The sequence below is a fragment of the Simochromis diagramma genome, unplaced genomic scaffold (genome assembly GCF_900408965.1).
Source record: "Simochromis diagramma unplaced genomic scaffold, fSimDia1.1 OVJJ01000205.1, whole genome shotgun sequence".
Lineage (NCBI taxonomy): Eukaryota > Metazoa > Chordata > Actinopteri > Cichliformes > Cichlidae > Simochromis > Simochromis diagramma.
This window is the reverse complement of record NW_024386782.1, coordinates 17850383-17873078: the sequence shown is the minus strand read 5'-3', so window position 1 is coordinate 17873078 and position 22696 is coordinate 17850383. Positions and strand designations below refer to the sequence as shown.

The 22696-nt window shown below is 40.0% G+C and overlaps 3 protein-coding genes across 5 annotated transcripts; 2 read left to right on the top strand and 1 right to left on the bottom strand.

The window, feature by feature from the left end:
* Positions 1 to 304: 304 nt before the first annotated feature.
* On the top strand, positions 305 to 7904 carry LOC120727869 (acyl-CoA-binding domain-containing protein 5-B-like). Of its 3 annotated transcripts, XM_040022446.1 has the most exons (14): positions 305 to 545; positions 810 to 931; positions 1247 to 1370; positions 1605 to 1677; positions 1949 to 2093; positions 2841 to 2879; positions 3229 to 3429; positions 4351 to 4569; positions 4772 to 4866; positions 4970 to 5150; positions 5297 to 5508; positions 5715 to 5765; positions 6588 to 6703; positions 6817 to 7903. In XM_040022446.1, exons 2-14 carry the CDS (start codon positions 826 to 828, stop codon positions 6827 to 6829), a joined length of 1575 nt encoding a protein of 524 aa, XP_039878380.1. In that variant the 5' UTR covers positions 305 to 545; positions 810 to 825; the 3' UTR covers positions 6830 to 7903. The 3 variants fall into 3 exon arrangements, with proteins under 3 accessions (XP_039878380.1, XP_039878381.1, XP_039878382.1); XM_040022447.1 differs by lacking the exon at positions 2841 to 2879 and having other exon boundaries at positions 305 to 931; positions 6817 to 7904; XM_040022448.1 differs by lacking the exons at positions 2841 to 2879; positions 3229 to 3429 and having other exon boundaries at positions 309 to 931; positions 6817 to 7902.
* A 239-nt stretch (positions 7905 to 8143) lies between these two features.
* Positions 8144 to 16108, top strand: yme1l1b (YME1-like 1b). The gene is made up of 18 exons (XM_040022445.1): positions 8144 to 8310; positions 8828 to 8962; positions 9098 to 9275; positions 9912 to 10004; positions 10458 to 10567; positions 11297 to 11447; positions 11528 to 11611; positions 11870 to 12043; positions 12139 to 12291; positions 12439 to 12571; positions 12763 to 12825; positions 13017 to 13129; positions 13216 to 13371; positions 13483 to 13634; positions 13751 to 13877; positions 14030 to 14103; positions 14197 to 14283; positions 14393 to 16108. Exons 1-18 carry the CDS (start codon positions 8278 to 8280, stop codon positions 14534 to 14536), a joined length of 2160 nt encoding a protein of 719 aa, XP_039878379.1. The 5' UTR covers positions 8144 to 8277; the 3' UTR covers positions 14537 to 16108.
* Positions 16109 to 16594: 486 nt separating this feature from the next.
* LOC120722890 (patched domain-containing protein 3-like) lies at positions 16595 to 18310 on the bottom strand. The gene is given in 2 exon segments (XM_040014067.1): positions 16595 to 16844; positions 16847 to 18310. Coding segments are annotated over 2 exon segments (1653 nt in total). The 5' UTR covers positions 18306 to 18310; the 3' UTR covers positions 16595 to 16650.
* Positions 18311 to 22696: the final 4386 nt, after the last annotated feature.

The following is a 22696-nucleotide window of genomic DNA, read 5'->3' as shown; positions in this document are numbered from 1 at the left end:
AACATCCATCAAACACTAATTTAAAAACAGGCCTATGAAAAATATAGAAATATTTTTATCTGGAGCACATAAAAATAAAAATATATAGCTTAAATTCTACAAGACAGTCTGGGAATAGGCACTATAAAACTCTAATCTGATGTGTTTACAAAATAACAGAACGTGTCTTATTGAATCATCAGCATTGACAATATCCTTTATAGGTTTAGTTTAATTTTAAGAAAAGAGAAAGAGAACTATTTTCTTTTGCTGCCTGGACAAAAAAAAGAGACCTTGACGCAGATTCCTACATTTCCCACTCACCACTTCGGTTTAAAGCTCCGCTCAGAGAGGTTTGTGGGATTTGAATGCTTAAGCGTTGAGATGTGCACTACTATCTGCAGTTTTTTTACTGAATAAAACTACATCACCCAGACGTGTTTAAGGCTCAAACGTTCCGTGTTTGGCTCATCCTTGACCGGAGCAGATTGGCTTTTTTGCTGCATATTGCAGACAGACACCGGGCTAATGAAATAATTATCTTACCGGCCAATGTGAACTTGATGGTGAGTGAGCAAATGAACCACAGAAAAATGCATTTCACTCGGAGAATATAGTCTGTTATCGCTGAACGAAAAAAAACGACGAGGGTAATTTTATAGAACAATTTCATCTCAAAATCCCAGATTAGAGAGAAAGCAGCTGGCCTTTTACAAATACAGGACAGGTGCCAGCAAGGTGCAGTGGTGAACAAACTGTGTCACCCCCTCCCTTCAGCTCTTTCTGATTTTTTTTTTTTTTTCATTAATTGCTTCAATTTCTTGCTCAAGATGTGAGGACTCCTTCATGTCATCCTTCAGTGGACTCGGCATGGCGCAGGAGGAGGACAAGCACAGCCTGGAGGCGAAATTTGCTGCGGCAGTTAAAGTGGTCCGGAGTTTGCCCGAAGAAGGTGATGACTTATTAAAATCTGCTATAGAGCCCGTGTGGGAAAATAAGTAGAAAATGGTTGAACTCGAGTGCTCAATGATCAGCTGTGGAGTGTAAAATCTGTCCTCACTGGGCTTGTTTGTTCACTCTGTGTGATTGACCTACATGTGTTGCACTTAAGAGCTGTCACTCACACTTGGCTGACCCCAAAGCTGCTACAGGGATGAGAGCTGATTAACCGAATCAGACACTTCATGCATCTTTGCCACATTGTGTGTTACTGGTTTACTGCACACAAAGCCTGAGCTTGCCTTTCTGTTGTTTCCTTATTTTTTAGGTACTTTTCAGCCATCTGATGACATGATGCTGATGTTCTACAGTTACCATAAGCAGGCCACTATGGGGCCGTGCAACATTTCCAGACCAACCGGCTTCTGGGACACTCATGGAAAAGCTAAATGGTATATGCATTTCTAATATGGACCCATAATACCCCAACTAGTTTTTAAAAAATGCACAAGAGCCATGAAATTTTACTGTCGGGGTCCCTCCCTTGTGGCACGTATGACCACTGCATGGCTATTTTATTATGGAGCCAAATGCACTTAGTTCTCCCCCATATACTGTTGCACAAATACAGAAAATACTTCAACTTCACAGCCAGTTGATTTTGAACTATGACTTTGTGTTCTCAGGGATGCATGGAGCTCTTTAGGAAATATGACAAAGGAGGAAGCCATGAAGAGTTATATTGAGAACATCCAGCTGGTAAGTCCTTTCAGGCAAAACTGGGGCTGAATAGAAGCAGCACGCAGAATAATAAACACTCGTGGCATCATGCTTTGAATAAATGACTTGGCGTGCTCAGAAAAGCGCGGGCATTTAGTCGAGGGATATGTTAAACAACTCTCCTCTTGCAAAATGTAAAGTATCTTATTGGCACTGTTGTTTGCCTCAACTTGCATGCATTTGTACCATAATGCTCCCGAATCAAAAGAGCCTTTCTGTTGATTTATCAAATTTGTATGTGTGTTTTCAGATTCTGGAGACTGTGCCAATTTCAGAAGATGTGTCTGACCTGGTACAGATGCTGGGAAATTTCTACACAGAGGTAGAGGGAGAGGAGGCTGAAGAAAATGAGGTGGACAGGAGACCCTTCACCAGGCCCTTTGCACAACATGCGGGTAAAGCAAGCCTGGAAACATGCCTATGGAGTATTCTCAAGTTGTCGTGTTTCTGATCAGTATAGTGTCATGACATGACGGCATTCTATCTCAATTCATCAAATTTTGCAAAATAAATAAATTCAGTCAAGTTCCATTATCTAGAAAACTAGTTGAGCTGGATCCTTCACATCTTTAAGGTAAATCTCTGGTTTGGCGGCTCTGTGACTGTGGACTATCAATTAAAGTTCATATAAAGTGATGGATGCTTGCAGTCCCTAAAATGTTTGACTGTCGGCATCTGACAGCAGATTTGGAGGCCTGTAGAAACCACCGTTTTGCATATATTAGGCATATATTTCGTTTACAGCTTCTCATGCACACACTTGATTTTCTTTAAAACAAGAGGTTTCACAGAGATTAAATCTAAATACATTTTCATCCAACTTCAATGTGATATGTACTGAAAGCCAAATAACGAACAAGTTTCTGTTAATGTCATATCGAAAATTTGTGATGGTGCTCTCTCTCATTTTCCCAGTATCGATTTTGAAACACTCATCTATCTGCTAAACATTGTAATGACCCTGTTGCTATGTGACTGTAAATGTTTTGAGGGGTTTCGTGTGGCTTTTGGTCCACATGTGAAGGCACGTCAAAAGAAATGAAAACACAGTAGCCTGCAGGTGATAGCAGCGCTGCTCAGATGGGGTGATATGGTGATCTGTTTTTTTCTTAATGCATGTCTTACATGTTTTTTATCCCTAGATGAGCTGGTTAAACCTTTTAAGAAGCCAACAATGGAAGGCAAGTCCTTGGTGTTTGCGATGGCTGTAGACTTGATAGAGTTTTTTAGTTTAGTTACGTTGCTTTCATTGCTGTTGCAGCTGAGTGAAAATCGTCTCTGCATTAAGCTGTATGAGCTGTAAAAAAAAAAAAAAAATTAGAGCAGATTTTCTTGTGCTTTTTTGTCATGTCTAGTATGTGCTGTGGTAAGGCGTGTTGGTCTGTTGGCTCGCATTGTGGCGTTGTTACAGTGTGCAGACCCCGTGAAGTGATGTCAAGTCTCCCGTGTGGCTTTTCTGTTGTGCAGATTTTTGCTGTGCATCTATATGCAATTTTTGAATTAATCAAGAGCATTTCCCTCACTGTTCAGGGTATGGGGATCTGTGGGATGATATTCAGAACCTCCACGAAAACGAAAACGACAACAGTGCTCGAGGCTTGAGTGTCAGTAGCGAGGAGAATAGTGGCGTGGAGAGAAATGAGGGAAGTAGTGAATGGAGGAGAAGTGAGGAAGAGGAAAATGGGGATGAAGGACACAATGCGGACCATGAAGACAAGGAGGAGGAAAGAGGTACAGTGTAGTTTGGGTCATGGGCTGACAGAGGTGCTGGTTTGTGTTGTTGTAGAGGCAACATACAGCCAAATAATTGCTTCTCTCCTAACTTTCCTTATGTGTTTGCCTGTTTTAATGAGTTTAGCAGGAAATCAGTGCAGCTTCTCTTTGGGATCCCATAAACCCTTATTGCCAAGTATTAGATAAGACCATTAGCTGAGATTTTTTTGGAATTTTTTCCCCCTTTTCTTTCCAGGAAAAATACAAAAAAATCATGAAATGTTGAATATTTAAAGGATGCAAGACACACGTGGATGGGATTTTTCCAGTTCCATATTTTTATTTTTAAACTCAAGACGACTAGGTTATAATAGCTTTGCACGATTCACAGATCTACATAATATTTATTGTGTGCCTCGGTGTAACCCTCAGTCTGAAACCATTATATCTCCCATCCCCTTCACTGTAAGTCAACGTTTTCTGATTGGCTGCCCCTCATAAACACCATGAAGTGAGTGGAGGTTTGTACTGATCATATTAAGACATTTTTGGTGTTAATATGATTACCCACCATTGTCACAGTAGGTATATATGTGGGCCGATGGCGTGATATGGCAGCCTCGCTTCTGTCAGTCTGCCCCAGGGCAGCTGTGGCTACAACTGTAGCTTGCCTTCACACTTTGGGGTCCTTGGGGACTAGTAAAGCGCTGTACAAATACAGGCCACCGGCCAGGCCATTCACCAGTGGAATTGTAAAGTGCTTTGAGGGTCCCAAAAAGCGCTATATAAATGCAATCCATTATTATTATTATTATTATTATTATTACATATCACAGAAAATAAGGAAAAACATATAAATAATACACAGCATTTCTATCAGATAAAGAAAAAGTATTTTCATAATTCTTTCCCATAGTCCATGTCTTTGTATTATGTCAGACTGGAGTCCTGACCCACGGCTGTTAATGGTGGAGGCCAAGAGGTGGAGGTGGTCTGACACTAAAGGCTCCTGCAGCAGTGTGGAGCCCAGTGTGTCCTCCTTCACCAACGGGACTCACAGCTCCCTCAACAGCGATGTGGAGGAGGAAGAGTTGGCATGTACCTTAGAGCCCAGTGTACAGTATAACCCATACATGCATGCTAATGGACATCTGACTGGTAAGATTACATAGAAATGCTAACATTCTGTATTGGATTGCATGCTGGGTATGGAAAACCAAAATATCTGATAAGACATCATCTGTAAATTGCTGTCAAATTGTACAGTATAGTTCTCTTTAGCCTGTAATTTAAAAATGTAGGCTTTAGGCACAATTTACAATGCTGGACATGCTCTTCTCTTTCTTTTTTTGTGCCTTAGATCATAACGATGCTATTCTTGAGAAGAACCACCGATCCACTGACTCAGATAATGAAGAGTTCTGTGACTCCATGGAGCACCTAGCCACGGATGAGGTGTGGTGCGAAACATGCTTTCCAAATAAAAATAGGCCATTGCATGAGCTATTCATATTTCGTCCATACAAAGTGTGATGATGCTCTTCATTTTCCTGCTAAGCGGCTGTCCACGTCCAAAGGCCTCTCACAGGGATCAGGAGCTGGCTCGATGAAGCAAAGGGATGTCTGGTTTGAGAGCAACACCACCCTGATAGATGGAGAAGATCATGTCCTCACAGGAGATGTTAAAGAAGGGATTAGTCCAAGAAAACACAACAGCTCCTTGTCAAGAACAAGGAGAGGTGAGATTACTGCAGATGATGCTGAATCCCCGATTTAGCAGTCTCTCACAATGTATTCCCCCGTTTATTCTCCTGAGCATTTAATTAAATGAGATACCCTTCCTACCATTCCATAAAGTCTGCATGTAGTCTGGATCTCCTTCCAGGTTCTCAGACACCGAGGGCTACCTGCAGCGCTGAGCCATGTGTGAGCGTAAATGCCACCTGCTGCTGTGTGTCATCGAGCAGACTGCATCCTGGCAGTGTTACCAGGGGAAGCATCAATGAGCAAATAGCCACTGCTCTGCTGAGACTGCAGTGCGACATGGCCAATGTGCTGTACAGGCTGCATGCTCTGGAGGAGCTGACCAAGTCACAGGTGAACAACCAGACATGTGGCCACTTGTTTAGGTGCAATTAAGGAACTTTTTGTCACAGTTTTTCTCTTTTTTAAGTCATAAAAAATTAAATTAAAATCGACAAATTCTAAATTGATTTTATTTTCATTCCCTTCAAGACAATCACTGATTCTAAGGATGTTTTCTTTAACATTTTTTTTAATTTTCATGTTTTCTTTTCTTTCAGTCAAGATCATCTTTGCCAAGGCGGGGGGACTCTGTAACTGTACCAAGACAGGTGCTCATTAAAAAGCTTTTTTGCTCTCAGCTATGAAGCATGACCTGTTATTATACTCTCCCCGAAGAGTGGTTTGTTTGCCTGTCTGTTTGTTTGTTAGCACTCTAGCATCCACAGTTTTCAGCATATCATGTTCAAATTTTGTGTGACAGTCGATAGCAGTAACAGCTCGAGCTGATTTAATTTTGGTGAAAATCAGGTCAAGCTCAAAGTCACGCAAAATGTGAAAATCAGTAAAAACTTTATATTACCTGCATTGTTTTAATAAATCATCTTCAAACTTCACAACAATATACGAGGCCTTGAGGACATGAGTACCTCGGTTTGCTAAACATTTGACCTTAGCCTTCGTTGTTAGTGCCCGAGGTTAAAGTTAACGTTGAATAAAAAAATTCAGTAAACCATAGTGAGTAATATATGATATGAAGGTGAATGGACAGAACTGTACAGCACTTTTTGTTTTTTTCAATACAGTGCCCTACGACCTCACAATGATGCCAGAAAGTTTCCCACATGTGAATATATCATAATATCTCAAGTTTTCACAGTCCACAGAAATCAAAGATTTCAGCCAATTCTGTGCAAAGATAATAAAATACACCATTTCAAGGTCATAGGTCAAAGGTCAGAGATCAGTGTGTTGTCATAAAAACCTGCTGATGTTACTATGTTACAAAGTCCTTGTGCTCTCTGAGTGCTCTTGTTATTATTATGATATCTAGAACTGTTTCAAAGTGGAAGTTAGAGGCTTTTTTCAGTTCCACTGGGAAATCAGAGTGCCTTTATCCCTCTTGTTTTTTTATTTCTGATTTTTCTTTTAAGTTCCTGAGACCATCGTGGTGGCCTTGTGACTTCTCCCCACTCACAGTCGTGTTCACCGCACTCTGGCCTCTTATCACCCACTGGCTTGTCCACCTTTACTTACAACGAAAGAGAAGGTGAGAAAAACTCTCTTGGAGATAATTTGGGTTTGTTGTGAGGGATGACTCTTCTTGTTTTATGACCACAATGAAACACAACTAAAATTCAGTTTCTGCTTTTCTCCTCACAGCAAAATACCGTGAATTGTCTATTACTACTACTGGCAACTATCAACATCGATCAAAGAAGATGAACTGTGGATGAAAACGATGCACTTTTTGGGGGTTTTGTGGCTTTCTTGAGCTAAAATCAGATGCAGAGTGCAATGAGGCATCGGTTGAAATTTAAAAGGCTGTTTTAGATGAACGGATGGTTGGAAACTTGGCGATGTAGTGTAGCGTTTTAACTTGAAGCAGACTTTTGAGGTATTTAAGAAAAGGGTTTGATTTATGCATCACCAGTGCTGGCCCAGTTTCTTTGCTCCAGTTAGTCTGTCATGAGGTGGTGATCTTATATATGACGAGGAGATTTCCAGAACCTTTGCATAACTTGTGAAGTTAATTCACGGTTCATTGTCATGCAATAGCTGTAGACTTCAAGTGATAAAGAGTTTTAGAGATTCTCATTCCCAGTTATTTATTGTACATTTTATATTTTAATTAGTTTTCCCCCTCAAACTAGAGTGTTCCATTACATGTACTGTAATGTAATTACAAGGACATTGGTCTTTTATATGTGTTGTCTTGAATAGATACATATTTTAGGAGAGTTTCTTTTAAAGTCAAAAACACACTTGATGTGAGAAACATTATTATTTTTGTGTCAGACTATTTATTTTATAGCTTTACTGCTATAGTAACCAAAAAACAAAAAAAAAACAACTGAGAAGAGTGCAGACAGTCCACATATCTATATAAACATTCTTATTTCTTGCCAGTTTTAAGTAGACAATGAAGAATACTGTTTGGTTTACGTAAGGATAATGCTTACAGTTGTAAAATATGAGCATATGAAGCACATTGCAAATGTAATAAAAACATTCTTAGAACAATCAAATTTTTAATGATGTTGATGCTTATTTGAGAGGCTGTGAGTTTTTTCCAAGAGTGTTTTCTTATTTCTATTTATCAGGGTGAGTAGTTACTAAAATATTTTTGTATTTTTCTGTAGCGGTTAATCCACCAGAATGTGCAAGCTATTTAAAAAAAATGCTAAAATATATTATTGTTATTATCCACGAATTTTCAAAATTACTTTTTTACAAAAGCTGAAAAAACCCCGTAAAGTGCGTTTACTTTTATGCGTATTACTATTATGTCTTTTGTTTTTTTTTTACAGTTATATGCTTTCATTCCGGAACAGATAAATCAGTTTTAGTGGTTGAAAGTTATGCTTGATTCATTTCCATCTCAAGATTGGGCAAAACAATGTGGACATTTCTTTAAAAATAAATAAATAGGTACTTTAGCGTGATCACAAAAGGGAGTCAAATTTCGACCGGGATACAAAATTTGTCACAACATGGTGGAGGTCATATCCGGGTTATTTTCCGCTGTCACTTCTTGCCGGAAACACGGACCTTTAACTCTCAGGGACAGTCATATAACTTGCATATAGCTTAACTGGGGTCTTGCACAGGTGACAATTAAATATGTTTTCCTTGTCAACGACGGTCCAGCCTCAGGTAAGAAAGCAGGATAAGTTAGCTCAAGCTAATAGTAGCGCTCTTGTTCTTTTGGTTCACTTGAACGTGCTAGTAAGCTAGCTTAACCTTAGCCTGTTTGTATGACTCCCCCTGCTGTCTTTCGTTGTAGTTTATTTTGAACTGTGCATTTACATCGGTGGACAAGCTGCCACACCAGTTATCTGCTGTTTTCCCGTAGTTAAAGTAAAATAAGCAACGTGGGTCGTTGAGAGAAGTTTTGGCTAGCGCGTTAATGATAGTTTCCCAGTCTCCGCTGTGTCCTTAGTTGTGTGTCAAATAGTAAACTGCGTCATTGAGCGATGTGTCATTAATTAATCTGTCAATCGCCTATATGTAGCTATGTTTATGTTTGTTTATGCCATCCAACTTTGCAACACCGGCTAGCTAACGTAATCTGTCTACATCGTCACCAGTCTCAATATGAGCAGCCTTCAGCTTGTAAGTGTATCTTTTGATATTCACAACGTCATTCACCAACTGATTGCAATGACCACAGGTGACTGTACCCCTGAGTCACCTCATCAACGTCCTCCACTCTCTGAAAAGCTCAGTGGGGAGCAGCAGCAGTGCCTCCTGCAAATCAAGAAAACATAAGGAGCGTGCTGCAGACCCAGAACTACACTGTGCCGAGGTACTCGCTGTACAAGTGCATGTCCTGACACTTGCTTGAATGTTCTGAGCAATAACGAAAACATTGCATGCTCAATGTTATTAAAAATATGAGGCACACCTCATAGGAAAAGCTATGTACTTTGTTTGTTTACAGTCTGTGTGGAATTTACGGGAGCTGGGTTTATCAGATCTGGGAACGCAGCAGCTGGATGAGCTGGTGACTCGTGTGTTGCCACACTTGAGCCCACAGGAAGCGCCACTTGCATTTGGTGGTCAGACGGCCTGGAGGACCTCGCATCTCTCCACACATTCCTTTTTCCACAATAAGCATGGTGAGGAAGATGTATCTCAATATATCTCTATCTCACATCAGATTGATTAGTGTAGCTACTAAATGATTGTCACACAGGCCGACAAACCAGTTAGCAACCCTATTGCAATTTCAGGTTGCGAGGGAAAAATGTACTTTCCCCTGGTGAAATCGGTTGCATCAGAAACCTTCATGCTTGGGTTTCTAGCAGATTGGTGCCATCACTTTTAGTTCATCTTCCAGGCAAACCTTGAGCAACTGTGCAACCTGTTAGTGACTGAAGCAATCAAAAGAACCTTTTTTGTGCAGCACCATATACGTCTTTGCAACCAATTTCCCGCCAATCAACCTCCAGCAACCACTTGCCAGCCAAACATGGAATGCACTTTTTTTCCCCCTTGCTTAAAGGAAGCGAGCCTCTGTGGTTACAGGTTTCTCACTGACTGGTCTCTAAGCCTGGTGACTGCCAGCAACCACTTGCAACATTTTGATGAATGCACACTTTTCTCTTATGACCAGTAGTTGCCAAATGACTGCCAGCTGGTCTCTAAGCTTGTGTGACTGAGGCCTTAATGAGACAGTAAGGCATCTGCTGCCAGTTTGCCCTGCAGTTACCTCATGATTTAAACGACACTTATACTTTGTTCTCTCTCCCCAGGCTTCTCATGGAGTCGCGTGCCGACACCAGTGTTTTCAAGGCTGCACCCTTCACCACTTCAGTCTGTCTGTACAGATCTCCAGTACCGGCCAGGTAACCATGGATTACAAAGTAGTTCAATAATTTTATGAAAGACTCCAACTTCATATTGAGTTACAACAAATAAATGATCTGAGTTGGTTTGTATGTTTATGTGAAAGCAAGACAGGCTGACATTACTGACAGGGTCATTGCAAGCATATCTTACATTTGCGTTGTACTTCTAGCTGTAACAACATATACATTTACACTCACTGACCAATTTATTAGCTACACTTGTGAAACGTCTATACAAGCTCTCCTGCTGGAACTTTTTAAACGTTTATTTGAAATTGTTATAAAGGCATTAATTCTAAGTGATGTTTATGGCTGAGCTCAGATCTATAAGTATTTCCTGTATTTTGTTCATCCCATTGACATAACTGATAAGAGCTATTTTACTGGACTCTGTTTTTGATAAAGTTGCTGATGACTTCACTATGTTTATGTCTGCGTGATTTATTTCAGCGTTGGTTCAGACCAGAGGTTTTAAAACTTTAAGGAGCAAAACAAGACGACTGCAGTCAGCTTTCGAACGGCCTGCCGACTCTGAAGGGTTCACGCCATCTTTTATGAAGGTACATGTTTATTCACAAGGTTGGCATGCATTGTCAAATCCTTGTGTTATGGACGTGTATAACATTTTTAATACTTTCTGTCATCAATGTGCATGATAAAATGCAGCAGCAAGTTACCAGTCACTTTGTGGAGCATTGGACTGCCATTACCTCATAAGACTTTGTTGTTACACTATCTCTTACCGCATACTACTAAATCTCCATTTGCACTATTTGCCTATTTGCACTACTATGCCTCCTTACTTGAATATTGTATATTGTATATTGCATAGCTTTTTTTTTTTGTTATACGTAAAATTGTATTGTATTTATTTAAATTTTTACTTTTTAATTATTTTATTTGCATTTTTTAATCACTAGGGTTTGAGAGTAACGAAATTTCTATTCTCTGTATGTCCTGTACATGTGGCAGAATTGACAAATAAAGTTGACTTGACTTGAAAAAAAAAAAAAAAAAAAGTATGAAAAACAGCCTGCCTTTTACAGTCACGAAACTTGAGGAATGTGTGACAGCTTATATCTGTTTAGTCTGTGACACCTGCAGACTTGTAATTTAACTTGATGACCAAAGAAATACTTTTTTTACATATATAAATATATATATTAGAAAGAGGTTTGCTGATCTTGTCCCTGTAGTTGTAAAACCTGTGGCTCTGGTGGTTCTTGCAAGAGTAACAGTGATGCAGGCTTTTAGATTGCAGTACTGACCAGACTTGCTTTGGACTGCAGGGGTTTCTCACACGTGACAAGGGGATAGAAGTTGAAAGTCTAGACAGCATGGTGAAGAACAAGAACATACCTGATGGACAGCAGGATGCGTTCAAGAGGGGCTTCGCTGAGGGTTTCCTGAAAGCTCAAGCCCTGACACAGCGAACTCAAGGCAAGTTTCAGTACAAACACACCTAGACTCAGTATCATTATACAGAATTAAACTGTGCTGATGTTCTTGTTTGACGTCAGACTCACTTAGGAGGACTCGTCTAATCCTGCTGGTGCTGCTTCTCGTTGGGCTGTATGGCATCTCGAAGACGCCCTTCATATCGGGTAAAGGCCCCCTTTCCCTCCAAACACTGGATCTTAGTTTCAAAATAATTTGCCTCCAAAGTACTAATATTTTAATAATCAGTTAAAATATTAACAGTAGAGCTAAACACTTGCAAGCTAAGCAAGCTTGTTCCAACTAAACCATTTGCAGTGGTGCTGCTGTGTGATGTGGCTAACATGTAATGTGTTTGTCTGTGTGAGTTGATTAACCATGACATGCCGCATGATTTCGAACTTTAATCTAATCATTTTGGACAGTGCGGTTCCGAACCACATCAGGCCTGGACTCAGCCGTGGACCCTGTGCAGATGAAAAATGTGACATTTGAGCATGTGAAAGGGGTCGAAGAAGCTAAGAATGAGCTGCAGGAAGTGGTGGAGTTCCTTAAAAACCCACAAAAGTTCACAGCTTTGGGAGGAAAGCTGCCTAAAGGTGGGTTATTTTTCACAGTGGCACATTCACAGTGACCTCTGGCATTACTCTTTCAAAACTCATTTTCTCCTCTGTTTTGTCTCTCTTTAATTTAGGAGTTTTACTTGTGGGCCCTCCAGGGACTGGAAAGACCCTGCTGGCCAGAGCAGTGGCAGGAGAGGCAGACGTACCGTTTTATTATGCCTCCGGCTCAGAGTTTGACGAAATGTTCGTTGGAGTGGGAGCGAGTCGCATCAGGAATCTCTTCAGTGCGTTTTTAAAAAAAAAAAAAAAAAAAAAAAAAAAAGTTATTAGCATCCTTTTTTTTTTTTTTTTTTTTTTTTTTTTATTAGTTAATTTAGAGTTTAAAGTTGATTGCTTGATATGTTTGTTTTTGGGTGACTGCTTTTCTTAAGGGGAGGCCAAAGCCAACGCTCCCTGTGTGATTTTCATCGATGAACTGGACAGCGTGGGTGGGAAAAGGATAGAATCTCCTATGCACCCTTACTCCAGACAGACGATCAACCAGCTTCTTGCTGAGATGGATGGGTAATCTGTAAAATCAAAACTCACATTTATGAATGTTCAGGAAGCAAGTCGGCTAAAATAATTTCTCAAAAAGCTAAATGTTGTGTGTTATTACAAACAGTATGATTGATTTGGGTGGCATAATGATGGTACTGTATATTTTTTGAGGTTTAAATGAGAGTCATTTAAATTTTTGAAATCTTAATTTGTAGGTTTAAACCAAATGAAGGGGTGATCATCATTGGGGCAACCAACTTCCCGGAGGCTTTAGATAAGTATGTTTTGCCTCTTATTCCCAGCGAAAATATCACTGCTCATATTTTAGAAATGTCAAAGTTTACAGTCTTCATTCTATCAGTTGTAATTGGCAGTGCAAACAAAAAAGAGCTAAACCCTCCGGGCTGTGTTTCAAGTTATATGCTTGCACTTTATCATCTCTTTTTAACCAACTGACGTACCCTTGCAGTGCCCTGATTCGCCCAGGGCGTTTTGACATGCAAGTGACTGTGCCCAAACCAGATGTGAAAGGACGCACAGAAATTCTCAACTGGTACCTAAAGAAGATCAAAGTGGATCCAAGTGAGAAATTAGAATCTGCTAATGAGGAATAGGTTCATTATAATGCCCTTTCATAACCACATGGATGTTGTTTGTTATTTCTGCAGCTATCGAGGCCAATATTATTGCCCGAGGCACCGTGGGCTTCTCTGGTGCTGACCTTGAAAATCTGGTGAACCAGGCAGCCCTGAAGGCAGCGGTTGATGGCAAAGACATGGTCACTATGAAGGAGCTGGAGTTTGCTAAAGACAAAATCCTCATGGGTGAGTGATAGTTTGGTGTAAGGCTACGATAACAGCGAACATCACGAAAGTCAGATGATCCCCTTTGAACAAGCACTGTGAACAGTGGTCTTTTCTTTGTTTTTCCTCAAGGCCCAGAGAGAAGGAGTGCAGAGATAGATGATAAGAACAAGCGCATCACGGCGTACCACGAATCAGGCCATGCAATTGTAGCTTTCTATACCAAAGATGCGATGCCAATCAACAAGGCTACCATCATGCCCAGAGGCCCCAGTCTGGGACATGTAAGGAAAGCTGGAGCTGGTTCATATTCTCACTACATAACTTTAAACTTGAATGCCTGGTTAAAACTTTCTTTATCTTCTACATCCTCAACTTCATCTTCAATGCTTCTTTGAAGGTGTCCATGCTTCCAGAGAATGACAGGTGGAGCGAGACTCGCTCTCAACTTCTGGCCCAGATGGATGTCAGCATGGGCGGCCGTGTAGCTGAGGAAATCATATTTGGCCATGATTACATCACAACTGGTAAGAAAATGTCCTTGAAGTGACCAGAGAGTGAGTGAACTGGGAGGGTAGATTGTACAAACACACTGATTCTTAGGTGAAGAAAGCTGCAGGATAAGGTGGAATTAATGATTTATGATGTAGGATTGAATGAGTCATTTCTTGTTCTTCAGGAGCATCAAGCGACTTTGATAGTGCCACCAGGATTGCTAAGATGATGGTAACCAGATATGGAATGTGTGAAAAGGTATATTTGCTTAAAAGCAGCACAAAGTGAAAGACTTTATATGTCCTTACATTCATTTTTTTCAAGCATCCCCTTTGCCTGTGTGTCTCTTAGCTGGGTATAATGACCTACACTGATCTGGCAGCACAAAGCCCAGAGACACAAGCAGCTGTGGAGCAAGAAATCAGAGTGTTACTCAAGGTCTGTGTGATCTGTTATATAATGTTAAAAACTAACTCAGCTCCTGTTCTTTAAAAGAAAATTACATTTTGTTTATGTTCTCTGACATCTTTTCTTTTGCTCTCTCCAGGAGTCATATGAGCGTGCCAAAGCCCTCCTGAAGTCTCATGCTAAAGAGCACAAGAACCTGGCAGATGCTCTGCTCATGTACGAGACACTAGATGCCAAAGAGATTCAGCTGGTCCTGGAGGGCAAAACCCTGGAGACCAGATGAACCCTGAGAGGACCCAAATATCTCTGGGCACAGGCGGAGGAGGAGGTAGATTTTAAGAGGTCAACTGATAGAGAAAGGAAGGATGAACTCAGAGGCCTGCATTTATAATGTCACTTTACAAGTGTTCCTGTGGGAAAATCCCATCCCTTCATGCTGTCTCACCTTCACAGACTCCCATCACTATCCCCAGATAAGTAGTGCTGTTATTTAAAGCATAAACATGAGTGCCCCGTGTTCACATGTAAGCAGCAGTACTGGCTCACTGTATGGGATTAAAGGTTGAATGACTAAATGTTTAATATTAAAGATTTTGCTCAGGTCATTTTATTGCTTGGTGGGAGGAAACAAAACATGAATGTAAATATATACTGCTAACATAACAGCATTCGAATTTCTTTTAGGGTTCCTCATAACTCAGCTGTATCACCATATTAATCTTTAGCCAGACAGACAGATTCACTTCTGGTCAATTGGAAACGCCACATATATTATCAACCCAAAGAGGTCATTGTTGATACAGCGTCCAGAATATATGTGAATCTCTACTCATGTTTCAGTTCTCTTCATGTGTTTGTGTTCATATCTGATATATGTGAGGTGTGTTTCCAGTGTATCTTACTCCCCTGCTGCTTTCTTTTGAAGGTTACTATATAATTTTTTTTTCTTCCGAAGTAGGATAAAGTTGAACTACAGTGGCTCAGCACCTTGGCTAAGCGTGGATATTTAAAATGTTCGTGTGCACTCTTTGTGCCCTTAATTTTCTTTCAAGCGTACAAATGGAAGAAAAACTGCCCCTCAGCTTCAGAAAAGCACGTGACGTAAAGTAGCTGTGTTTGGCGTAGCAATACAGCTTTGGGATCGGAAGGCTTTTAGTTCTGAAATAAAAATAATGCCATAATTTATTTAAAAAGTTTGAGATTGGCTTTTGGAAGCCTCATCAGTGACATAGTAGTTTTTCTTGTACATGCAAATTGTGAAATAAAGACTCTGCAGTTATTCTGAGAAGCTAAAAGGCCAGCTGTCAGTATTGTGCTTCAGTCCCCGTTCTCATCGCTTAACTGTCGAAAGGCTTCTAGCCCGTGTCTGGTCCTGCATACTGGACTGCTTAGTAAACAAATCTCCATAGCACAGTGGACAAACAATGCTAAATGTTTTGTGGTACTTTTCTCCAGGTGTGAAAGAAGATGTGAGGGAAAATGAATTTCATTTAATTGTAAGATGACTCCAAATCAAACACTTACCAGCACAGATTGTCTGTACAAATCTACGTCAAAGCAGTGAATGTCTTTCTCCAAATGTGTATGTAATCCATATTTGGAATGCTGATTTCAGCATGTTGTGCATCTTGATGTTTGATTTTTATTTTTTTTCCAGTTTGCCACAGTATATTCTGTTTTTTTCGCCTTTTAGTGAGTAACTTATCTGTGTGTGTATATATATAAGGGGTGTAAGGGGAACATTGTATATAGATGTATAGTGAAGCTTATATGCTGTGTACACTGAATGGCTCTCTGCTGTACATCTCTCCTCAGTGTAAAGGAAAAGGAACCCAAATAAAGACTTAAGTGTGTACAGGTGACTTTATTTATTTTAAAATGCACATAAAACAACACTGCATATACATCCTTGTAATAAGTGACACAACTAAACACCCCCCAAAATCTCAGCAATTATTAAATCTTTATTCAGTTCAATTCAAATCTGTTTATTATTTATGTAGCACCAGGTCATGACCTCAGTTGCCTCAAGGTGTTTTGTATTGTTAGATAAAGAGCCTACAATATTAGAGATGAACAATAAATATATAGAGAGATAGCTCGATATAGATACTTTCAGTGTGTTTTCACACACTGAAAGTATCTTAGCATGAGCGCACAGGTTTGCTATATTTTAAACAATAGTCCTTAGATAGATAGATAGATATAGATAGATAGATATAGATAGATATAGATATATAGATAGATAGATATATATATATATATATATATATATATATATATATATATATATATATATATATATATATCTCAAGTTAAAGGCATGGCATCCACAGTTTTAGCGTGAGTGTAATTGAAATGTTGTCAAATCTGCAGACGGACGTACTGGGCATCAGCTCAACGTGACTTGCTACAGGCCCCAAACAACGTGAGAAACACTGGAATAAACGTCAAGCCGTGGAACAGTCCAAACACAATGACAAGAAACACAATTTTGAAAAATGTCCGGAATATGTAACTCCCAGACACGCTCAACACCACCACACCTAAGATAGTGGACAGTGCTCCCTGCAGTACTGGGTAACCCAAATCGCCAAAGCCTCAATAGCTTTCTCATTGGCGTCACTTTTGGGACTCGAAACAAAAGAGTAGCAAATGTGCGCCGAGAAATCTACCGAGAAACCGATGCACATGACCAGATTGATCATGGAGATGGAATCCAGATTGACGCCCCAGAGGGACATGAATCCCGTCACGCCGGTGATGACTGAAACAATTGCAAACACTACACAAAATGAGCAGAGAGGATCGGGTATGAGTACGAGAGAGATTGCAAGCATTACGATCACAGCGGTGAGCATGGTTTGGATGGTGTTATTTAAAATGACAGTGTACTGGTCAAAGTAGATGAAAGAAGGGTGGTACACCAGGAGCTCCACTGAACATTCCTCTGCAGTTTTCCTGAGCTCCACCATCATATCTGCCATCGGTACGTTGTTTTTTGTCTGAAGGAAAAAGCGAGATGCCTGAATCTTACCGTCTGGAGTCCATTGGATGTCTTGTGCTAAGAATGGGTCAAAATTTAAGAAAGGTTTCAGGTTGTTTAGGAAATCCTCCTGGGAGCTTATGGGCTTATTATTGGCTTCTGCATAGTTTTCAAAGAAAATGAACCAAGCCATTGTGTTATTGACAAATTTCAGTGATTCAAAACTTGAAATGCAAGAATTTAATTGCTTCCGTTGGTCTTTGTTCCAGTAGGGGAATTGCTGCTCTATTGCCACCATTGCACTGAAGCTATATTCATTGAAGTGCTCCTCTTCATGGTTGTAGTAATTGATAATGTAAGAATCATCCAAAGCCAGGTTCTTAGTATCAAGTCCTTCTTTTAAGATTACACAGCCATAGATACTAGCAGCTAAATAACCTGCATAAAGGACAAACACAAAGACTTTTGTCACTTTGTGGGTCAGAAATGGACCGTAGAACCTCTCAAAAAAAGAACTTATGGGCTCTGTTTCCTCTTTTTCATGTTGGTTGTACCGACCCCCAGTACAGCACAACCAGAAGGCTTTTGATTTCCCTGATGCATCACTTGGGACTTTGATGCAGGTGATCCAGTGCTTGTTGTCTGCTTCCCTCTGCCCATTTAAAGCCATGCATGCACCCAGGAAGGTCAGGCTGTAGAAGTAACAGAAGCAAAGACAAATTCCAGCATAGAGGCAGAAGGACTGGACTGAGCCAAAGGGTGTGATGCAGCCCAGGAAGAGAGCCAGCACATCGGTGAGGGTGGTAATGGTAATGGAGATGGCAGCATCTTTGTAGGTCTCACCCAGCCGTTTTGGCACGCTGTCCAGAACACGAGTCTGTTGCCAGCAGGAGATCATGATGAACATATCATCGATCCCAATACCTTTAGTGATAAAAGTCAGAGTGGGGAATATTTTTAAAATGCAAAATAAGACTTCAGGCTTAGAGTATTGGTGTGTGTTTGTGTGAGTGTCTACAAGGCTAGGGTTAGGGGAGATAGAGACCACTAATGACAGGGTTACCATCAGCTGTAATGGTAGTTTCTTAGAAAACATTGCTGAAATCAATCAACTGTAAGTGTTATTTTAAGAATGCAGGTCTTGTTGACAATCGCTGCTGTGAAAATCTTGCTAAAGCTTTTTCTGGCATAACATTTTCTACAAACTGCTGCCTCAACTGAACAGTTTGACCTGAATGTTTAACAGAGCCTCACCTAGAATCATGAAGGGACAGGAGGCAGCTGTCATTACAAAAGGCTGGCCCACCAACAAGAGCAAACCAAAACCACTCACGACCGCTAGACTTGTAGAGAGAACGCCGCAGAACCCCACCCACACCTTCGTCCTCACATTATCCAACCTGAAAAAACAAACTCATATTTTATTTTATCTTTAAAGTAATTTGTCAAATATACATTCAATGACAGGCTTGGCTGTTATGTTTTTCTGACCTCCAGCAAGTTATGATGGAAAATGTGATGGCAATAGAGTAGGTGATGGAAAATAAAGAGATGACAGAATCTGGAGATTTCTCAAATTCCCACTGCATTGACATTGAGGTGGAGTATGATACCTAGAAGATTGGAAAAAGAATGAGCAGGAACAATCTCACCAAGTGGGAGGATAATAACTTAAACACAAAATGTGAGTTCTTACCTGGAGGGAAGGTGAGGAGCTATTCGAGACCAAACTAATGAAGCTTTCCAACCAAAGGTCATTTTTTGTTTTGTTGCCCTCTTTTAAATAGTAATAGAGTTGTATAGCTTTAGCGCTTTCAACAACTGAAGTGTCTCCTTGAGTCACACCCCCCAGACTTGTATACAACGGCAAATTTGTCTTACCATTGTGATACCACGGGAATGTCAGTGTCACAGCGTTTATATTTTCGGCATTGTATTGAATGATATCTAGAATGATGTTTGAAATGCAGTTTTTCATCACCTTAGCACAGATGCCCTCATATTTAAATGATTCCTTGTCAAATTCTACCAACATGTTCTTGATTTTAGAGTCCAACATGAGGATTTCTTCAAGCATTTTAACAGTCAGAATATTAGTCTCGCTTGTAGCTATGAGAGTGGCATAGTTTCCATCTGTGGTCTGCCGCAAACTTGAAAACATGGAATCATCTTCTGGAAACATTTCACTGAAGTACTTCCTCTCTGTCTTGGCCGGTCCATTAAAAGGTGTAAACTCCTCTTCAATATTGTTGGAGATTCTGTCCTGAGTAAAATAAAACCCGCTTCCCAGAGCTGCAGAGACAATAAGGGGGGCAATGAGGAACCACCAGGGATTGGATCCAACAGATTTACCCATCTTCTTAAAGAAGCTCTGAAGGGGCTTTTCTATGCAATCCATGCGACATCTGGCCATAGCTGCAAAACCTGGCTCCTTTGACAGGATGATAGAAGCTCAAAAATATGTTTTGTGGATATAAATCGGTTGCTCCTTTGTTTCAGAAATGTTCAAACGATCGTCACAGGCTGCTGTCAGAAGCATTTACTGTGCCGCAGATTCCTGTTTGGCTCCATGTTCTTTGTTGCAGTTTCTTTTCAGCAGATGTGGTTTGAGGAAAGGCTCACTCAGTGAGCTTGTTCAGGAAGAGTCGCTTTCATACGGTTCATTGGTTCTATCTCACTCTTTGCTAGAGTTTCTTGTTGCTTAATCCTGTTGTATCACAAAAAAAATCATCTTTGGAATCTGTAAAAAAAGCAAAACACTTAAAAAAACCCGGAGAAGAGCAAATTTCAACCAAAAAGATTTCCCAGAGTGTTGATTAAAAAGAAGATGCACTAACAGCAGACCAAAAAAACAGATGAGCTCTCCTGAGCGCTCAACACCACCACACCTCCTGAGCACTCATTTATATAGAGCGGGGAACTGCTGCCTCCTCCTTTTGGTTATACTATAACCATCTTGGCATCATTTTTTATTTCAATTTCATGACAATATTACAATCCATTTGTAACTTTCTGAATCCAATATTTCTAAATACATGCTTACAGCATTTCTTTTTAAGTGCTCAAAACCACACATAAGCTAAATATGTTGGTAATAATATGTAGATCACAATGACCTCACTGAGTACTTGACGGTTTCCAGTATCTTAGTACAAAGTTCAGTGTGGTTATCAGTGCCAATGACAGGTTATGGACAATGAGGATATAAATGGATGGGGAAAAAACGCTCTTTCTCTTGTAATCTTATCAGTCAGATGACACACCTCATATAATTAACCCAGGAATGCAAATGTATCATACTCGATGAATGAGTTTTTCAGACTACTTTTAGTTTACCAGCACAGCTTAAAACAGTGTGATTTATCTCCCCTCAAAATGCCTAAATAATTTGCACAAAAGCAAATATGATACAAATCCAAATTCATATATGTAAATTTATATTTAACATCTTTTTCATTTTCATTTTTCATTGGCCAGGTTCAAGAAACACCCAATTTTTTTTTTTTTTTTTTTTCTTTTTAAAGACGAATTTTCTGACTATTTCACAGTTCAAGCATCACAGCGTTAACTGCGGCAAACGCACCCCGTTATTATTCCCCCACAACCCTCGGGCGATACCATGTCATGGTTCGGGTAACGTAAAGGTTACACAAAGGAGGGCCTTTTAGGATTGATGGAATGAAGCCGATGCACAAAACAAAGACATGTTGTGCTCCATTATGTGACTCTTTATTTAGGCACTTGAAAGGTAACCCCACCTGAAGGCAGTCATTTCCTGTGGTTGTGGTTCCATGCACTAATTTCAGTTCAGCCTGAAGGGTAAGCTGGCCCATAGCAGAGCAAGAACATGTGTGTAAATACTAGAACTAACAAAATCAAACATTTAACTGTTAAGATCGGGAGAAATCCCAACAAACACGAACAAAGATCCATTATTAAAAGCTTTTATTAATAGCTTGTAACAGAAATTAGTTTCTGTTAGGGAAAATATTCTAAAACACTTCTTCAGTAAAGACTCAGAGAAGAGAAACACACAGAGTTCTTGCTAGCAAGGGCAGCTCCCTACTGAGAGACTCCGGTGAGGAACTGCCCTGGTCTTTATTTTATACTCCATTGAACGTGTGTGTGTGTGTGTGTGTGCTGATCAAAGGGTCAAACATCCTTGGTCAGGAAGAGGGTAGCCTCCCCCTCACCCTAGATGGTTCACCCTAGATAACACAGTGAGGAAGTCCTGCAGTTCATCTAAACAAAGAGCACTTAGACTAAAACAAACGTAGCTACGTTAATCCTACCATAAAACAATAAGAGAAAGTATGACCTCTCTCGTGCTCCCAGGATGTGGGTGTGCATTCTAGTGTGGAATACACACCAAGCCTTTGCAGCCTGTTAAAGATCACACACAATTAATTATATGCCTCTAAGTATACATGGTTGAATATTTCCTAATACAAATAACTACATGCAGTATTCTACCATATGCAAACTTATATCACTAAAAGATTATACTGACTACTAAATACAATTTTCCATTAACATTCCCTCCTGTTGTCAGTAAAACTTTAAGTGAGATACCAGTTTGTAACATCTTGTTGTACATTTTCTGTCACACCGTCATTAATCACACAAAGTCTTCATGTTCCAACAGGCCAAAGTTATCATCATCATTTGTCACAGCTGCATATGCAGCAACAGTAGAAAATATTATGCGGTTAATCATAAGTTTTAGGCATGGCAATATACACGCTACAAAGACACAAAATAAAAGTAAAAATATCCCAACTCCGATGAGTAGTCTTTTTAGCACCTGTAACCAGGAGCCAGTGTAAAGCCAAGAAAAACCAGTGTCATAAGATTTTTAACATATATAAGTTTATTTACTACTGTTAACTATAAGCTCATATTGATGTGTTCATATATTTCACAAATATGCTGTGCTTTTTCACTTTTGTGCACACTGACATTTTAACTCTGTATGTATTAAAGGCCAGAGACAGCGACCTAACCACAAGAGATTAAATCTCTAACAGCAGTTCCCGAAATTAGACTACACTCATATGACCCCACACACACACGTACACACACTCAGTCACAGGAAGTTATTCGCAAGAACATGTATTAAAGGAAGATGAAGGTATTTGCATACGCGATGTGTCTTATAAATAAAGAGCTATCGCCTGCACTCGGTGTGAGTGTCTCCTGAGAGCCGCTCACCCGTGCACGTTGCTATTTTAACAGAACTTGTCTGAGTGTCATTATTTCACCTGAATAATGTCTTGTTAATAAATAAAGTTAACCACGGACAACCAGTCACTTGTATCACTTACATAGTCCTGATTTTTGGGCCTGCTAGATCTGTCTCAAAACACTCAGGGCGTCAGTCACGTTTAATGAGTGTACATCGTCCAGTATGTAAGTGTAGCATGTGGTATTAAAAAGGACGCAAAGTCCCCCTTTCTC

Bases quoted from the DNA above. Each gene is read 5' to 3' on its own strand.
- yme1l1b (XM_040022445.1), top strand. From the start codon at position 8,278: ATGTTTTCCTTGTCAACGACGGTCCAGCCTCAG. The intron at 8,311-8,827 runs GTAAGAAAGCAG...CAATGACCACAG, and splicing joins CAACGACGGTCCAGCCTCAG to GTGACTGTACCCCTGAGTCA. The intron at 11,612-11,869 runs GTAAAGGCCCCC...CATTTTGGACAG, and splicing joins GAAGACGCCCTTCATATCGG to TGCGGTTCCGAACCACATCA.
- LOC120727869 (XM_040022446.1), top strand. From the start codon at position 826: ATGTCATCCTTCAGTGGACTCGGCATGGCGCAGGAGGAGGACAAGCAC. The intron at 3,430-4,350 runs GTACAGTGTAGT...GTATTATGTCAG, and splicing joins AGACAAGGAGGAGGAAAGAG to ACTGGAGTCCTGACCCACGG. The intron at 5,509-5,714 runs GTGAACAACCAG...CTTTTCTTTCAG, and splicing joins AGGAGCTGACCAAGTCACAG to TCAAGATCATCTTTGCCAAG.